The 17,537-nt window shown below is 49.7% G+C and overlaps 9 protein-coding genes across 9 annotated transcripts; 6 read left to right on the top strand and 3 right to left on the bottom strand.

Moving 5' to 3' along the window:
- Positions 1 to 1,050: 1,050 nt before the first annotated feature.
- Positions 1,051 to 2,313, top strand: N7511_006568 (uncharacterized protein; the record flags this gene model as incomplete). The annotated part of the gene is made up of 1 exon (XM_057128945.1): positions 1,051 to 2,313. The coding sequence occupies one exon, from the start codon at positions 1,051 to 1,053 to the stop codon at positions 2,311 to 2,313; it is 1,263 nt and encodes a 420-aa protein (XP_056983501.1).
- Positions 2,314 to 3,813: 1,500 nt separating this feature from the next.
- phoC (uncharacterized protein) lies at positions 3,814 to 7,738 on the top strand (the record flags this gene model as incomplete). Its single annotated transcript, XM_057128944.1, is given in 9 exon segments — positions 3,814 to 3,842; positions 4,197 to 4,230; positions 4,250 to 4,289; positions 4,314 to 4,438; positions 4,498 to 4,620; positions 4,674 to 4,724; positions 4,776 to 7,221; positions 7,278 to 7,447; positions 7,526 to 7,738. The coding sequence occupies 9 exon segments, from the start codon at positions 3,814 to 3,816 to the stop codon at positions 7,736 to 7,738; spliced, it is 3,231 nt and encodes a 1,076-aa protein (XP_056983500.1).
- Positions 7,739 to 8,105: 367 nt separating this feature from the next.
- On the bottom strand, positions 8,106 to 8,906 carry N7511_006566 (uncharacterized protein; the record flags this gene model as incomplete). Its single annotated transcript, XM_057128943.1, has 1 exon — positions 8,106 to 8,906. The coding sequence occupies one exon, from the start codon at positions 8,904 to 8,906 to the stop codon at positions 8,106 to 8,108; it is 801 nt and encodes a 266-aa protein (XP_056983499.1).
- Positions 8,907 to 9,283: 377 nt separating this feature from the next.
- On the top strand, positions 9,284 to 10,239 carry N7511_006565 (mitochondrial 54S ribosomal protein uL3m; the record flags this gene model as incomplete). The annotated part of the gene is made up of 2 exons (XM_057128942.1): positions 9,284 to 10,064; positions 10,127 to 10,239. 2 exons carry the CDS (start codon positions 9,284 to 9,286, stop codon positions 10,237 to 10,239), a joined length of 894 nt encoding a protein of 297 aa, XP_056983498.1.
- Positions 10,240 to 10,485: 246 nt separating this feature from the next.
- Positions 10,486 to 11,122, bottom strand: N7511_006564 (cytochrome c oxidase assembly factor 1 family protein; the record flags this gene model as incomplete). Its single annotated transcript, XM_057128941.1, has 2 exons — positions 10,486 to 10,575; positions 10,658 to 11,122. The coding sequence occupies 2 exons, from the start codon at positions 11,120 to 11,122 to the stop codon at positions 10,486 to 10,488; spliced, it is 555 nt and encodes a 184-aa protein (XP_056983497.1).
- A 158-nt stretch (positions 11,123 to 11,280) lies between these two features.
- On the top strand, positions 11,281 to 11,934 carry N7511_006563 (uncharacterized protein; the record flags this gene model as incomplete). Its single annotated transcript, XM_057128940.1, has 3 exons — positions 11,281 to 11,421; positions 11,469 to 11,787; positions 11,840 to 11,934. 3 exons carry the CDS (start codon positions 11,281 to 11,283, stop codon positions 11,932 to 11,934), a joined length of 555 nt encoding a protein of 184 aa, XP_056983496.1.
- Positions 11,935 to 12,112: 178 nt separating this feature from the next.
- Positions 12,113 to 14,481, bottom strand: N7511_006562 (putative JmjC domain protein; the record flags this gene model as incomplete). The annotated part of the gene is made up of 2 exons (XM_057128939.1): positions 12,113 to 14,145; positions 14,214 to 14,481. The coding sequence occupies 2 exons, from the start codon at positions 14,479 to 14,481 to the stop codon at positions 12,113 to 12,115; spliced, it is 2,301 nt and encodes a 766-aa protein (XP_056983495.1).
- A 732-nt stretch (positions 14,482 to 15,213) lies between these two features.
- Positions 15,214 to 16,464, top strand: N7511_006561 (putative para-hydroxybenzoate-polyprenyltransferase Coq2; the record flags this gene model as incomplete). Its single annotated transcript, XM_057128938.1, has 1 exon — positions 15,214 to 16,464. One exon carries the CDS (start codon positions 15,214 to 15,216, stop codon positions 16,462 to 16,464), a length of 1,251 nt encoding a protein of 416 aa, XP_056983494.1.
- Positions 16,465 to 16,803: 339 nt separating this feature from the next.
- Positions 16,804 to 17,392, top strand: N7511_006560 (monothiol glutaredoxin GRX5; the record flags this gene model as incomplete). The annotated part of the gene is made up of 3 exons (XM_057128937.1): positions 16,804 to 16,827; positions 16,876 to 17,170; positions 17,238 to 17,392. 3 exons carry the CDS (start codon positions 16,804 to 16,806, stop codon positions 17,390 to 17,392), a joined length of 474 nt encoding a protein of 157 aa, XP_056983493.1.
- Between the last annotated feature and the right edge of the window lie 145 nt (positions 17,393 to 17,537).

Here is a 17,537-nt window from a genome sequence, read left to right as displayed (position 1 = left end):
GTTATTTTGTTTGGGAGAGGGGTGTTTGCCACTGGGATCTTATTTCGACTATATTTTTTTTGACTTTCTTACATTTGACTGGAGATCTACCGGCGTAAATAGATCGAATTTCACATCTTCTGCCCGATGGGGCTGTACATAACTTTCAAGATCTTGAGATTGTTCGGATTACGTTGAACTCTAAAAGAAACCAGAGTGTCTAGACTGTACTATGCTGTATTGGTGTACTGAAACCCCCGAATAGGGAGTTCACACTTGAGTGGACCGTTGTGAAGCCGAGAGTGGACCAAGACAATCTGCATCATCGAGCAAATGCCACTTTCTCACTGGCAGAAACCAATGGGGCAATGTCCCCGGGCCCAGTCTCTCTCCCTTGCTGACCCGCGGTAGGCCTGAGTTGTTTTTTTCGTTTTTTTTTGTTGTATTTGCCGAATTGACTCAATATTTTCATCTCAAAGCCCTCAGAGTCCCCAGGACTTCTGCATCAAGGGATTACCAGAAGCAGGTGTTTGTTGTCTGTTCTACTGCATGCGGGATGCAACTGCAACTGTAACAAAGTAAGAAATTAGGAAGATCGATTCTTACCGCTAAGAATGTGCATACGCTGCAATCGTACGGAATCTCCACTTCCCACTTCTCTTCCTCCTCTTCCACACACATCTCCTTCTCTCCCATGGCTACAGCCTGAGATTGTGAGTCCTTTCTTCTCTTCTCTTTCCTTTCTTTTTTCTTCTTGATCTGGCTTCTTCGTCTTTTCGAAATTTCCATTGGGATATCAATATTTGAGACTCCCCCCCCCTGAGCATTCCCCCCGACCATCACCCAGTCTCTCTTTGAAACGCATGCATTCTAGTCTTTCGTTACTCAATCCGGTTTCATTTTTTGATCTTATATCCATTCAGCTTTCGATCCTCGATCCTATTCTATTCTAGCCTCGAACCCGACCTCGAAACTTGCTGAACGGTATCCTGGTTCAGAGTCGCATTGAACGCGACCACCAATCTTACCGCGTCGGATCTTTGCATCGTCTGATCGACAGTCTCAATCAAGATGTCTTCTACCAAGGCAGGTGCTGCTGCGGCTGCTGCCAATACCAGTGTGGCTGCAGCAGCTGACACTGCGGCAACAAATGCGGCGACTGCGGCCACCCAGGCGACCCAGGCGACCAGTGAAGCGGCTGCAACCACGGCCAGCCCTGCGGCCGAGACTACCTCATCTGCAAAGCCCGCAACCACTTCCAGCGAAACGACTAGTAGCAGCACCAGCAGCAGCACTAGCAGCAGTACAACCTCGAGTAGCACTAGTAGCACCTCCTCCACGACCACGCCTACTCCAACCACTTCGTCTACATCTTCAACATCCACATCATCCTCCACTTCTTCCTCTTCCACAACGGAACTCACCACCACCGAGGCCCCGTCGAGCACTGTTCTTTCCTCGACCAGCACTGGCTCGGCCGGAACCACCGTTGTTTACATTACTTCCACCGCTCCCGCAAGTGAGAACACTGGTGCTTCCATCACATCTTCCAGCGCGACCGACTCTGCCGCCCTCGCAACATCTACCGGAGCAGCCAGCTCTGGTGGTCTCTCTCCTAGTGGAACAATTGCAGTTGCAGTTGTTGTGCCGGTCGTTTCCGTGGCATTGATCGTCTTGGCAGCCATTTTCTTCTGGCGCAAGCGCAAGGCGAACAAGGCGAACGAGGAGGAGCGCCGCAAGGAAGTAGAGGAGTACGGCTTCAACCCCAACAATGACCCAACTCTTCCCGGAATGGCCGGTGTGGTGGCACCCAAGGACGATACTTCCTCTGGATACCGTGGATGGGGAACTACCTCTGCCGGACGCCAACCATCCACCAACCTCTCTAGCGGTATGGGCGGTCTTGCTATGTCCGAAGGAAGCAGTCCCGGTTACCACCATGGTGCGACTCCTAGCGAAGGCACTGTGCAGTACTCGGATGGAGTTCGACCAGACTCTGGTGAAATCGAGCCCATTGGTGTCCTTGGTGCCGCACCCGTAGCCGCCAACAACCGCACTGGTGACATCCACCGTGGCCCCTCCAACGCATCCTCTGCCTACTCAGCTGCCAACCGCTCCGAGGCTTCCGAGGAAAGCCACATGTCGGCCGCACACCCCTCGGGTGGCTACTACGGTGAAAACCCGTACTACGGCGACATCAATACCCACGGTGCTTACGGAGACGAGACGTATCAGCCTGTCATCCGCGACGTCCAGGCACGCCGCAACACACGCATCGAAAACCCCGGGGTCTACCCCCGACAAGGGAATGCCGGTATCGCCCAGAACTTCTAAGCCAGATTTCCTCTTAATCTCAACCAAAAGCTCGGCATTCTCTTTTCTTTTTTCCGCACAATACCACACTCCTTTTCTTCGCCACCGCCGACTACGTTCATTCATTTCGGGTCTCTCATGTTCCAATTCCCGGCGCGATGGACTTTCACTTCGTCATGTCTCTATTTCATCCTTAACCCTTTTTTTCCCTCCCCTTTACTTTTACTATAATCGGCCCGTGTTGGTTTTGATTCTCGTTTGGTCATCTGTTTGATATATCCCGCGCATCTGATCCCAGCTGCATCGCTTGCCTTATTTTTTACTCTTTCACTGTCACACACTCGTCTTATGTTCGTCTTTTTTGTTTGGGTATTGTATGGAGCTGCATTTGTACATTTCCTCTGTTGAGCGTGGAGTTTTCCACGCACTGGACATACTCGAGATTTGCAATGATACCTCGCGTGTCTGGAGTGGAATTCCTCAGCTTTCTCAGGCTTGTATTTGTTAGGAACAAGAGATTTCCTCGATTCTTCGACTTTTGGTATACGGACCCCCCACACTGGTTCGGATATGTCGTAGACATGTATCCCACCTTGCATTTTAGCCTAAAACTTAACGGCTAGATATAAATAGAAAGCCCTAGGCTAAGTAACGTCGCCCTTATCTTAGAGCATTTAGGGTACACCGAGGCGACTGTAACATTGTGCCTCGGGTGGGGCCTTCCTATTTTGATCAAGTACACTGCAGTCCAGGGCTTCGAATCAGCGTTCTGCCCAATGATCTCACGTGATGAGGTTGTGCGGTCCCCGGACTGAGTGACCAATAGGACCCCGTAGCTCACTATCGATCTACAGTACTGAAAAGAAGACTGAAGATATTGAGATTGGCCTACTTATGAGAGTCGAGTCATGGTTGTCAAGGAGGAGATATAGTATTGACTTACTCCTAGAACTTTGATAAGTAAGTTTTAGTAATAGTGGAATTGAAGAAGTTTTATACTTTTCCAATCTGATGTCTTCTACTCCTAAGACCATGAGCTACCCTCTGCTACCTTGATACTAAATATTCTAAGCTCTGTGCGTCATAAGCACAGCAAGCGGATCGGCCGCGTAGTTACGCGGCCGGTGAGAATTGTTTAGCGCTCGTTAGAGATGCAGCTTTTTTACAGATAGGGAGATATTTGATGGTTAGTGCCAATGCTCGGGGTATTATGCAAGATATCCAGCGAAATTCATATCCTGTGATGATCAAAGCTCAAATTCCAGTAATTAATACTGTAGTGGGCTATCATTTACAGTGTCAGTGTGGTATACACATATATATTTAAGGAGAGAGACTTCTAAAATGGGATAGGAAGAGGCAATTGAAGTGGGACGCTTGATTCAGAAATTAACTATAACTTAACTATAATTCAACTACAACTTTCACTATCTATAACTTACGTTCAGATACCATCAGTCAACGTCAAGGTTGACCCCTAGGCGGTCTGAAAGGCGGTCTACCCGTGAAACCCAAATGACGATGGTCGGAAGTGCCAGTCAGCAGGAAACGTGCGTCTACCGTTCGCGGTGATTGGCAATTCCATTCGAGCTCCCCACCTCGGCTTAACCTCCATCTTTTTCCAAGTCGAAGTATATGGGCTTTTGTACCTGGTCCCTGGCTTCTCTCCCCCTCCATCTTTTTCTCTCTGACTCCCACATCTTAGCTGTCCTCTACTCCTCTCTTGTCCCACTCCCTTCTTTCCTCCCCAACTCCCCCTCCTAGACACGACACCCTGGTTCTCTTGACCTGGTCTTGGACGTGTCCCTCCTATCATCTCCCCCACCTCTTTCTCCTCCCATTGACACACCATCAACAACCCCCCGCGCGCTCGACCTCACACAGCAAAGTCCATAACCTACTAGCTCGCGGCTTTGTCTTGCTGAGTACCTGAGTACAGTAACCTCAATCTCCAAAGCTCGGGAGAGCTGAAGCTCTCTCCGAGATCGTGAAGTCATGTGAGTCTGATGGTTAATCTCAAGTTCCGGTTGAGCGGCTACTGATATTGGTTTCGTCCGGTAGGAAGTTCGGCAAACAGATTCAGCGCAGGCAGCTAGATCTTCCCGAATATGCCGCCAGCTTCGTTAACTACAAGGCGCTGAAGAAGGTTTGTCACGATTCTTCCCGCTCGGAATTGCGCGCATGGCTAATTGATTTCAACTCTAGCTTATCAAGCAACTTAGCGCCACCCCTACTATCCCCGCGCAAAGAACCGCAGAGGAGATCGCGAGGGATGATGACCCACAGTTTGCTCTGCGCGCAAACAAAGAGGTCTTCTTCTTCCGTTTAGTAGGTCTGCGCATCTCCTGGAGATGAGTCAATGTACTGACCTCGAGGTGTAGGAACGAGAGATTGAGAAAGTCAATACATTTTACCTTCAGAAAGAATCAGAGGTAGGCTTACTTATTTTACTATGGGCATTGGTATCGGGGCTAATGAGCTAGTTCTCGCTGCGTCTACGGACACTAGTCGACAAGAAAAGGGTGATACAATCCCGGACCTCCTCCAATTCCAAAGCACCATCAAATTTCGTTTCTCTATTTGAGGGTTTCCAACAATTCGATGGCGACCTCAACAAGCTGCAGCAGTTCGTTGAGATCAACGAGACTGCCATGTCCAAGATCCTCAAGAAATGGGACAAGACATCCAAGTCTCGCATGAAAGAGCTGTATCTACACCGAGCCGTGGAAGTGCAACCATGCTTCAACCGGGATATCCTCCGAGACCTTGCGGATCGTGCGACCACCGCTCGATTGGAGTTGGAGGCATGGGCCGAGGGCGAGAACATCCAATATGATGCCGCACGTCCTATGGATCGGACTGCGCCTCTTGGATCCGAAGAGGATGAGTTGGACATTCAGATGCTACAGTCGGCATCAACGGGCAATATGCAGACACTGCGTGAATGGCTGGTCAGACTACAATCCTTGCCAGATGCCCGTGAACGTGCTACTCGCACTTTCTTGACCGCTATCAATGGATTTTCAGACGAGGTACTTGCGCTCCTATTAGAAAGCAACTTGGTTGACATCCACGCCGAGGACGATATTAATGAGCGGAACTGCCTCCATGAAGCGGCCATTTCTGGCCGAGACTTTGTTTTCAAGGCTGGTCTCAAAGCATCCGTTGACTTCTCCTTGTCCGATGTATATGGGCGCATTCCTCTCCACTATGCTTGTTTGCATGGCCGCGTTGACATGGTCCGAGATCTACTAGTGGCAGGCCCTCAGACCGTGGATATCATGGACCATGACAATTTCACCCCTCTGATCCACAGCATTGTCAAGGGCCAATTGGCATGCGCCGAGCAGGTTCTGTGTAGCAATGCCAGGATCAATCCAAACTCGGACACCGATCATATCCCATTGAACCTAGCCTGTCAACATGGCTCCCTTCCCATTGTGAAGATGCTGCTTGAGCGGAATGCTAAGTTGCTACCGGATGCTGAAGGACTTTACCCGCAACATATGGTTGCACGTGCTTCACAATCCCCGCAACTCCTGTTGCTGCTCAAGCAGCACGGTGCTGACCTCGACCAAAAGGACAAGCTTTATCAGTGGACTCCGTTGTTCCATGCAGCCAGCGAAGGTTGTGTTCCCTGTCTACGCACACTTCTTGAATCGGGTGTCGATTCACAGGTTGTAGATGAGAAGGGTCTTTCGGCCATGTACTACGCTGCCTGGGAAGGGCATCTTGAGTGCATGCTTCTTCTTTGGGCTCAGCCGACTGGACGGAGACCCTCACAGCGACCGCTCGACATTCTCAATGGCGTGCGGATGGCAGAGCCTGGTCCAATGGGTGAGCCAATGTCCATGGATTCAGGCGTTTCGGAAATGGAGATGGTCGACGGCATCCCTGATCTTGAACTACCTCCACCCATTATTCCACTTCGTCGCTATGGCCACAACTTCCTTGACAAAAAGGTGTTTGTCCAGCTTACATTTGATCAAGCGAACGTCGGGTCCATCGTCTTTGATCAAGCAGGTCGCCATCCCGCCGCCCGGATGACTATCTCTTCCAAGTTGTCTGATCTTATTCCTCGCACAATTATGCTTCCTATCCAGGACGATTCACGCACGATATCGTTCCATGTGGATAACTTGGATACATTTGCCGTTGACTTTGAGATCTTCCCTACTTTCGGCTCTAAGGTGATTGCGAAGAGTGTGGCTCTGCCGGATATCTTCCGGGCTGAATCATCGAGCACTGGAACCGGTTGCCTGCCGCTGTTTGACCCTCGACTTCGTGCGATTGGTCAGCTGCGCTTCAACTTCCAGGTAATCAAGCCGTATCACGGCGACCCATTGGAGATTACCCACTTTGCCACATACTGGAAGGCCACTGGGGCCATTGACTCAGACCACAACGGACTGGTAACTGGCTCCAGTTTGTCGGGAGATTATGTGCAGCTCTTTGTGCAATTGACTCGAGATCATATTGCAGTTCTCTATCCTCAGTTCATGATCAACCACCATGGCATTGATATCCCCGTTTCCCACTTGACTTATGCGCAGTTCCAAGCCATTGGAACTGAACGCGGTGTCGACCAGACTCAGATTCTTCACTTCTTGGAAACAGAAGCTGTCAACGACATGCCGAAAACCCATCGATTCCTGGCAGCTTCATTCTTGTCGCTGCGTGATGTCTTGCGTCAGCTCCCCATCGATCTCCATGTCAATATCTCTCTTCTCTACCCATCATCAGCGGAAGAAAAGTTACTCGATTTGACTTCATTGGCGGATGTTAACAGCTTTGCTGATTCTGTTTTGACTGATGTCTTTGACCACGCCCGTGTGGCTAGAGACCGGAACCCGGACTTTATGCGTTCCGTCGTATTTACTTCCTACAACCCGAATATCTGTACTGCACTCAATTGGAAGCAGCCGAACTGTAAGTTTTGTCTTTGGACGATGATTGTGTGTTGGGCATTTACTAATCGTCATTAGATCCTGTTCTTCTCTGCAATGACCTGGGCCAGATTCGTGACCTTACTCGAAACGTTGACTCGCAACCCCATGTTGATAGCAGTGGTCGTGCTTCGATGTCAATCAAGGAGTCAGCACGCATTGCTCAGAGTAACAACTTCATGGGTCTGATCTGTAGATCCAGTCTCTTGGTACGTCTTTTTTGATCTTTGGGGCTCTTCGAGTCCCCCTCCCTTTACTTAATGAATACTCTGCTAATGATACCAAAGAACGTCGTTCCTGCCCTGGTTGAAACTATCAAAGAGCTTGGCCTTGTGCTTGTGGCCGATACCTCCGACGAGGTCGGTCAAGACCAAAGCGAAGAGCTACCCAACGTCAATTCCATGGGCGTCGCGGAATGGGCATACCGCATGCCCGACGGTGTCAACGGTGTGATGAGAGCCAACGGCATCCTCAGATTCAACGATATGATTGACATGTGAACTATACCTCTCTTCCCTTCGGCGAGCAACCTATACATGTGTCGCAATTTAATTCCCGCAACGAATTACGAGCTTTGGTCGCTTTGCCACATTCTATCTTCTATTTGCTTTTCTTGGGTGAATGTATCAGGCAGATCTCTCAGCATATGCCAACTAACCTGTTGCTATCTATCTTTCTTTCATCACTTTCTGTTTCATGGCGCTGAAGATAGATCTGGGTTTGGGTTAGGTTGGCTGGCCCTTTGCAGGTCTAGAAAGTGATTGAGAGGAGAAGGCAAAAATGCCGTATTAGAAAGCTGAATAGCTAATAATGTACAATGGTCCGATCCAAATCCTGTATCCGCTATGCTGTATAATCACACCACCATCATGTACTCTTCGGCTTGCGCTTTCCAATGTTCCATCCCCAACCACGGAGTGTCTTAACGACCTTTGGTGTCACAGCGGCCGTCAAAGGAACCCGAATGAAGATAAAGCTCTTGTGGATGGCGTACGCAAGAGCAAGTTGAGTCCAAATACCTGCAACGGAAAGACAAAGGGCCCCACAGTCAGTCATCTCTTTCGACTGAGCATAAACAAGGCCAAACTTACTAGCTTCCTCCTGGTTCCGCTCTTCGGCCTTCTCAAGCTGACCCTGGCCATCACCCTCGCCCTCACCGGTCTGAACAGCAGGCCAAACAGCCTTGAACTTATCCTTCAAGAACTCAACAGCAATATGCTCCCAATATCCAATGCGCTCAACACCCAACAAGCGTACCGCTGCAAAACAGAACGGGAAGTCCAGCGCAGACAAAGCAAGATACACACCAAGCGCAGACCATCCATACTCCCTGGAGAGCTTCTTCAAGCGCTGCGATAGTGTCTCCTTCTCCGGTCGCGCTTGCGATCCACCATTGCCAGCTGATCCGGAATTGAACCGGCGGTTCAGTGGCTGCTTAGGCTGCTGGAAGGTATTGGGGCCGGCTCGGGGCCGAGCACGCGCCGTGAGTCGGCTTGTCTGGCTTAGGGTAGTGGTGAAGGTTCGCCGTGTTGCTTGGGATAGAATGGAGGTGTGGCGTAGCGCGGATGTGCGTGTTGAGCTGATGTATACGTTGTTTTGGGTTGTTCTTTGGAGGATCTCGCTGGGGCGCGAGATCCATTTTGAAAGGAGATTCGGTCGTAAAGACATGACATGTATGTTCCCGGTTCTAGTGAAGGCGATTCGGGGTGAGAAGGTGTCTATGGAGGGCGTGTCGAGTCAGAAGGATTTCTGACGGGATCTTTTTTAGTTCTCGGCGTTTTCGGCTTCCGGTCCGATCGGACTGCGTAAATCGGAGTTAGGAGACAAGAGGCTTGGTGGGTATAGGATTTGATCTGTAGCCTGTTGACAAAAGAAAGGGTGAGTTTGAGGCTTCTTTTCAAGGCCACCGAGACATATAAACCCTGGAAGCTGTGAATGTTGTGAAATGGGCGTATACTTCGAGGTTCCCTGGTTGGATGACTAAGCCCGACAACCAAAAACTTCCCTCTCAGGCCAAGTCGACCAAACCCTCAATATCAGCCAAGATGTCGCCACGTCTAGGAGGGTTTCAGCTCTGCTCACCAGTCTGGGATGCATTGATTACGCCTCATGTCCCTGTGCGGACATTCGGTATCAGATCGCTCAACCGCCCCAAGCCCAGTCGCTTTAACATTGGCCCCGGTCTGCCCGTTCTCGAGTCGACATCGACAGCAGCTCTTCGCCGCAAGGCCTTCTCCCTCCCTCTCCGCACCGGTGCCATTGCAATCAAGAAGGGTATGACCGCCATCTTCGATCCCGAGACTAGCAAGCGCATTCCCTGCACCGTTCTGCAGCTCGACCGTGTCGAGGTCCTCTCCCACAAGACCCGCCAGAGACACGGATATTATGCTGTCCAGGTTGGTGCTGGCTGGAAGCACCCCAACAATGTCACCAAGTCTCTCCTCGGTCACTTCTCCGTCAACGGCCTCTCGCCCAAGCGTCACATCTTCGAGTTCCGTGTCAAGGATGAGGCCGGTCTCCTCCCCGTTGGTTCGAGCATTGAGGCTGGCTGGTTCCAGGAGGGCCAGTTTGTTGATGCCCGCTCTAACACTAAGGGTAAGGGCTTCGCTGGTGTCATGAAGAGACACGGCTTCGGTGGTCAGGACCGTAGTCACGGTGTGAGTTTGACGCATCGTTCTATGGGTTCTTCTGGTCCCGGTCAAGGTGGTGGTTCTCGTGTCTATCCCGGAAAGAAGATGGCTGGAAACATGGGCAATCAGCAGAACACCGTCCAGAACTTGAAGATCCTTAAGGTGGATGCTGAGAATGGAATTGTGGTTGTGAGCGGTATGTGATTTAAATTCTACTCCTGTGCTGGTTGACCCTTGGCTAACGTTCGGATTTTGTAGGTGCTGTCAGCGGTCCTAAAGGCTGTGTTGTGAGGATCCAGGATGCGATCAAGAAGCCCTGGCCCGAGATGCCCGCCGCTGAGACCGTGGAACCCGCTGCCGCAACAGCTTAATTGATTGGAGATTTTTCCTCGGTTTAGACGGCATGTACTATTACACCATACGCGCGATATTGTTTCTCTTGAGCGGCGTTTGTATATGATACATAAAATGATATCCTTCTTCTTTTTCCTCCTCGCCGCTGTTCTTCGCAAGAACTTTGCCAATTCGGCCAATAACGCAACAAATGGTGCCATAAATGATGTTCCAGAACGCCTAAGCCCATGCACTACTCTATCTGTACACACTGCCACCAGTCTTCAGTTTTGCCGGAATGGATCACTATCACTGTCGAGCAATTGAACCAACGTTCCGTCCTCGGTTTCCAAACTCCATTCCACGGTGCGGAACTAGAATAAACCATTAGTGATCTGAAACCAGGGTTTGCAAAGTAATTGTCCGTGTTTGAAACGAACAATGTTGAAAACTTACATAGCTCATACGATCCGGTCGAATGCTGTGGAACTTCATCTTGCCCTGGGCCTTGGTCCCCTTGACCCAGAATGAGATATTGATACGGCCATGCAATTGGTTCATCTCTCCGCTAATCCAGGGGATCTGCTGCGCAAAGTAAATCTCATCACCGAGGATCTCGCGGGCCCGTGGCGATGTCCGCAAGGCATAGAGTGTACTGTTGACCACACTCGAAGAAGACTTTTGATAGTTGAAGATTCCGAACATTCCAGCTCCAGTGGCGATCACAAAGATAGGGAGAGTGTACAACCAGCGCCGTCCACCGGAGTTGGGGTTCGGGAGCTCGCGGTCTGCGCGTCGTTCCATCAGCGGACCGGCGTTCGGGCCTGGTGCCGGCATCATTGTGCGCCGCGAAGGAATATTTTGGCGGCCAGGTAACCGGGCAAGCCCAGCACGCCGGGTGAATACTCGAGAAAAGACCATGGCGAGATTGGAGACGGATGTATTGGTTTCGGAGGAATTTGGGGGGGGGGAATATCAGTATCGTGAGGAAAAGAAAGCAAACATGACAAACACCCCGTCACACCACCTACGTTAACTTATACTTCCAAGCTTGTCGGCTTTCCACCTTCTTGACTATCATGGCTGCCGTGAGATTGCGCAAGGCTTTTCGATATCCTGATGAATCAGATGGTGAGCGTGAGGAGCTGGACGAGGAGGAGCAGGAACAGGTCATCGAACAGTTGCAGAGCCAGAACGATGCCCGCAATGCTCAGTACAGTGTACATATCTTTCGACGTATTGAATGGCCAACGCTGAATATATCTAGATGGTGCTTACTGCGCTCCCATTGGTGACTACCGTGGTCTTTATACCATCGGTACTATCAACCTCAAATCATGTTGAACGGCTGCTCTCTCTCATTGGAATGGTTGCATTGTTGGCAACGGCCTACATCATGAGAAGCTACCCGCTTCAGCCAGATCGCAAAGGCAAGAAGCCCATGACCATGCATAATGAGCGGATGGCTCGTTTGCATGGGGCTCTGATGCCTGGTACCAGTGCAATCTGCTTGACACTCGCTCTTGTATCTCTCTCTGCTGGATCGTCATGGGGCATTCAACCAGTGCTTTATTTGATACCCGGAGGTATGTTTTCTTGTCTTGAACTTCTTGAACAGTGTCTGATCGTCTACTATAGCCATGCTTGTGACGATTCTTCTCGCGCAAAGGGTGATGCGCTCTGTAGACGTCACATCTCTCAAAAATTTACAGTACGAATACAAAGGTGCTTAGCCAGCTAGACAAGGCGATTTTGACAAGTGTATTCATTATTACAGTATGACCATATTTTGTGTAAAAACAGCGTTGCAGAAGGGCAAAGCCCTTCGGGGAATCTCAAATTGAAATGCAGATGCTCAGCAAAAAATTCAAAAAAACCACTCCATAATTCCTACGCTGCAATTCTCGGCTATCAATCAATGCTCACAAAAGACTCGAGCATCAATGAGGGGTCAACGGGTATTTCTTCGGCATCATCTGTGTTGCTTTCAGCTGTGAGCCCGCCAATGCTTGTTTGAGTTTGTTGATCGGAGGGACTGGTCTCAAAGAGGAACCCATGCTCTTCTAGAGTCTTCTGGCGTTCGAGATCAGCGGACACAGCTTCGTCCTGGTGCTTCTTGATCCGCCCATGGACATCGTCACCGAACTTTTTCAGCCACCACAGGTTCGATTTGCGAAAATCTACCAGAGATTCGACGCTCCTGAAATCTGCGACCTTGCTTGTATCATGCCCGAGCACAGTGCAGTTCGGCTCATATGGCCTCATGGTTGAATCACGCTTGCATCCTCCGCAGCTGCAGATCTTCTCGCACTTTGGACATAACCAGTGGTATTTCTCCATGACGCTTTGTGGTGAGATTTCAAAGGCCCTGAATAGACTGCCATAGCAGTATCGTGCATCGCAATTCGAACAAGTGGCAAGCTTCCAATTGAGTTCAAAATGGAGGCAGACGTGACAGCGATGAACATCTTCTGAACCCAGCTTTTTTGGTTTCCGGACCTTTTTTCGCTTTCGAGGTCGACTGTCGTCCTCTGATCCACTAACTGTGTTAAGTATTTCGGGATTCTTCATAGCATTGGGCTTGTTGGGGTCATTCCACGGCCGACGCTTCAGTTGTTCTTGACAGATTTCGGCTGTCGTTTTCGTGATGGCTTTCCCTCGAGCGATAACAAAAGTAGGGAATTCGTTCTTCAGATCCTTGTTTCCAGGATCAGAAGAAAGGATCAAACGCCGCCATGACTCGTAACGCTCCGTCAATTCCTTCCAGTGAAATTGCTCCACCCATTTCAGGTTGGAAATACATCCACAGCTCCTTCCCATAACATAGCAGTCCATGCATACGTCATATGGGTCGTCATCCCCACCGAGCGAATAGGCACAGCTAGGGCAGGTAAGGAAGCGGTTGAAGATGTTGCATCTGCAGTACGAGCAAGTCACATTGCTCTGGAAGGCATGATACTCAACCTCCTTCTCCGGGCTCTTGCGAGAAAATGTTTCTGATAACAGAATGCTCATGTACATTTTGAAAAGACGCTTGAAGGCGTCCCACAACTGGTCAACCACCGGGTGTTCGACCTTGGATGCCTGGCGTAACAACTTTGCATACCGCTCCAGTGTAAAAAATACAATCGCTTTGTTCTTGTATTGCTCATCGCGGCAAACCATTCTCGCGTGTGGCAATGCTTCACCTAGAGCGAGCTCTAACGTGTCAATCGTAGTCCGATTCCACGCCACCTTGATGGTGCGTGTCCCACGATTCCAAACTTGGTGAGCCGCGAGAGGTGGAACGAGAATGAGATCACCAGGCTTCTGGTGCACGACCCATGTTTTGAAGGGAGCAATCACCCAGGCGTGCAAGGGAGCGAAAAAGTCTTCAATGTCGATATCGTGCCCTAGGACGGACATCCAGTACTCTGATACCACGTGTCGATCCTTTCTCTCCGTCATGAACCAGATCGACGAGCCAGGCTCTGTATTTTGACCATTCTCCGGGGTACCATCCGAGGCATCTACCATTATATTGTGACCAAGGCTAGCACACATCTCCTGATGAGCTGGTGTGTAAGTTCCTTCATGGCCAATGTAGCACATCAAGTTTTCGGCCCGCATGTCAGGGGGAAGGCTGCTCATCAAGTCACCCGCTGGGGCAAGTGGTTCGCCTTCTGAGGATTTTGGGTGTGATTGCATGTTCGCATCAGAAGATGCAGGCCCGGAGAAAGGCTTTGGGGAATCGTTGAGGTAGAAGAGAGAAGGAGGAACCAGCTGTTCAAGATGGTCTCGCCATTCAGAGGGACAATCGATGTCCTTCATGTAAAGGCGCTGGCAATGTTTGTCCATGTAGTTATCACGGTTGATCTTTCTGGACAAGATCGGAAGGCTTTTCAAATAATGACCTATGGTAAAAGGCTTGCTGTTTTTCTGTCTGAGATCACGAACATCTTCGACTATCACAGGGCATTGTACTTAGACTTCGCCAAGATATAGAAACAAGCAGTCAATTAAGCAAGCTTACCTTTTGAAGAGTATGTCTCTCGAAGCCACTTTTCCGAAAATAGAGCTTGGTCCAGCCTTTCCTGAAACCCTTCCACAACCAACGGTCTGCCAGTCAAAACCACTTGAAAATGGGCGAGCTTTTCGAATTGCTCAAGTGAGAATCTATCGAGCGAGTCACAAGTGACTCGGTCTGCAAATTGAAAATTCTCCGTTGTTTCAACAACATAATCAATATCAAGATCAGGAGCCATTGGCTCGAATGCCAATCGGGCTCGGTGAGCCGGCATCTTGATGTGGTATGACCGGACTAGTTTGCGCTTCTTTTCGGTCGGTAGAGGGTGAGGTGCATTGCGTGGAAGAGAAATGAGAATGGGAAATAACTGTTACTGGAAGGGGTTATATGGTTGCGACAAGAAGGACTCAAGCGCAGATACCTGAGAATGCGCCTTCAACAATGAAGAACAGTGAAGCTTCTTGTGCTTGGTAAGTAAACAAGGATAGGATGGACAGGGCAGACGTAGATGCAGTAAGCACCGGTGACACCAGAAATTGGGAAGTCAAGTTCACTATGTGAAAGCGAGAGGAACGGATTGAAGGAGTGGAAGTTAGGAAAGATTGTCGCAAAGCAATCAACAGCTTCGTCTGGGGAACGCGGGACCGCGTTGATAACGGGCCTCAGGCAGGAACAACACGTGAAAGTTGGAGATTCACGAAGTAGCAGCGAGAGGTATAGAACATAAGGCTAACAAGTAAGAAAAAAGAATTGAAGACCTGGAAATGAAGCCACAGTTGACCTAATAACTCGCCCAAAACCCATCTGCACCTTCATAACATTATAAGTTAATAGTCCAATAATCGGCCGGATTGTTTCCCAATTAGTCTTAGAGCCGCTTTTTTTCCATGACGATGTGTTTCCCGGAGCTCTCCATTACTACACTCATCTGGCTTTGTGATCATGATGATTCTTGCAATTGATTGACCCTTATAGTTGTTGGATTCTGTCTTATGCCTATTCCACCATGCTTTCCACCGGCTCTCGCTCCCTCCGTCGGCTATCCCCATATACCACGAATGCTGCCTTCACTCGCCGGACCATCGGTCGCCTCTCACCTCTTGCTCACAATGCCTGTATATCTACGCAATTGAAATCTCTCCATAGCCTTGGTGTATTGCCTACGGTGGCTTTGCAAACAACCCAAGTCAAAGTTCGGCACAGCTCGCAATTACAATCACCCACGGCGCACCCAGTTCAGTCGGAAAGTGCAGAAAAGAATCCCGCCACTCACTATGTTCCGCCAAAGACTGGCTTGATCGCGTCCTTGCCAAGTTCATGGATTCCTTATGCAGAATTGGTACGACTGGACAAGCCCACGGGCACATATTACCTGTTCTTCCCAACACTCTTTTCCACTCTCCTCGCGGCACCAATGGCTGTTGGCGCAACACCACTTCAGGTCCTTGGAACCGTGGGACTTTTCTTCTCTGGCGCGCTTATCATGCGAGGTGCAGGCTGCGCCATCAATGATCTCTGGGACCGAAACCTGGACCCCCACGTTGAACGCACCAAATTCCGACCTATTGCCAGAGGCGCGCTTGCGCCGAAAAATGCAGTGCTCTTTACTGGGTCACAACTGCTGGCTGGGCTGGGTGTGCTTCTTTCGTTCCCCTCCCAGTGTCTCTGGTATGGAATTCCTAGTCTGCCCATCGTGGTGGCTTATCCTCTGGCCAAGCGTGTGACCAACTATCCACAGGCGGTCCTGGGTCTTGCCTTTTCCTGGGGAGCAATTATGGGATTTCCGGCATTGGGTGTAGACCTGCTTTCTAACTACGACGCTTTGATGGCTGCAGGTGCCCTGTACTCCAGCTGCATTGCGTGGACGGTTCTGTACGATATGATTTATGCCCACATGGATATCAAAGATGATGTTGCTGCTGGGATCAAGTCAATTGCTCTCCGTCATGAACACAATACCAAAGCTGTCCTAAGTGGTCTTGGAGCCGTTCAGGTTTCACTCCTTGCGGCCGCTGGAGTTGCCGCTGGTTGTGGACCTGTCTTTTTCGTGGGAAGCTGCGGCAGTGCTGCTGTATCACTTGGCCTTATGATTTGGAAAGTTCAGTTGAAAAATGTTCGGAACTGCTGGTGGTGGTTCAAGAATGGATGCTTATTGACCGGTGGAGGAATCTCCTTGGGCTTACTGGGCGAATATACCGCACAGTACCTTGATTTGTATAACAACCCAGCGCCCTCGAGCGCTGAGATGATACAGTAAGAAATGTAATAACACAATCGACCTCAAGCGCACATTTTAGCTCCTCTGGGTAAACTCGAATGGCCTACTATCTACAACACGAATATCTGACATCATCTTCGGGCTTGAATATCAAATTTTAGAACTAGAATGAATATATCAAGGTATATACAGATCTAGATATATATAAGATCACACTAAATACACACATAAATGTTGATAAGAGGGAATCATACTTCCTCGGATGTAGTGGAGATCGCAAATGGGAGACAGACCAACCGCTGATTAATAAATACTAACCCTCCCGAAGTCTTTCGCAACTCTCCATCCTTTTTTTTTCCTCTTGCGCACATATTAACCATGTTTTCCAGAGCTATTTCCTCGGTGTGTATTCATACTTTTAAAGAACGGACTATTAACTGACATATGAAGGCTTTTCGCCCGGTCTCACGGCCAACCTTCTTGCGTCCCGTCCGCTCAGCCATCCAGTTCCCCTCCGGTCCCTCTATCCCTTCTGTTCTCCATGCACGCCTTCTGTCCAATGAGACCCGGACTGCGATTGACAAGGCCGTCGCCTCCGCCCCGGTTGTTCTATTCATGAAGGGTACCCCCGAGACACCGCAGTGTGGTTTCTCGCGTGCCAGCATCCAAATTCTGGGTCTTCAGGGCGTTGACCCCAAAAAGTTCGTTGCATTCAACGTCCTTGAGGATGCCGAGCTGCGTGAGGGTATGGATCATTTGAAGTTCGGCGATTTGTCTTGGTTGTCGGTTTGCTAACTACTATGAATCATCAGGTGTGAAAGAGTACTCAGAGTGGCCGACAATTCCCCAATTATACCTCGAGAAGGAGTTCATTGGTGGCTGTGATATTCTGATGTCTATGCATCAGAATGGCGAGCTTGCAAAGCTTCTCGAGACCAAGGGTGTTTTGGTCGCGGCGGATGAATGAATAAGCCCAGGTGAAGATGTCAGCCGTTCCATCTGATAGGTGGTTGTCTCTGTAAAACTATTTGTCTTTAATATATTTAGGTCGGAATCTACTGCGGGTCAGAAAGCCTCGGTCAGAGCATGATCCGACTAATGGCAATAATCTC

This window comes from Penicillium nucicola, assembly GCF_028828085.1.
Source record: "Penicillium nucicola strain IBT 29836 chromosome Unknown utg000006l, whole genome shotgun sequence".
Taxonomy (NCBI): domain Eukaryota; kingdom Fungi; phylum Ascomycota; class Eurotiomycetes; order Eurotiales; family Aspergillaceae; genus Penicillium; species Penicillium nucicola.
The sequence above is the reverse complement of the archived record's forward strand: the minus strand, read 5'-3'. Positions and strand labels throughout refer to the sequence as shown.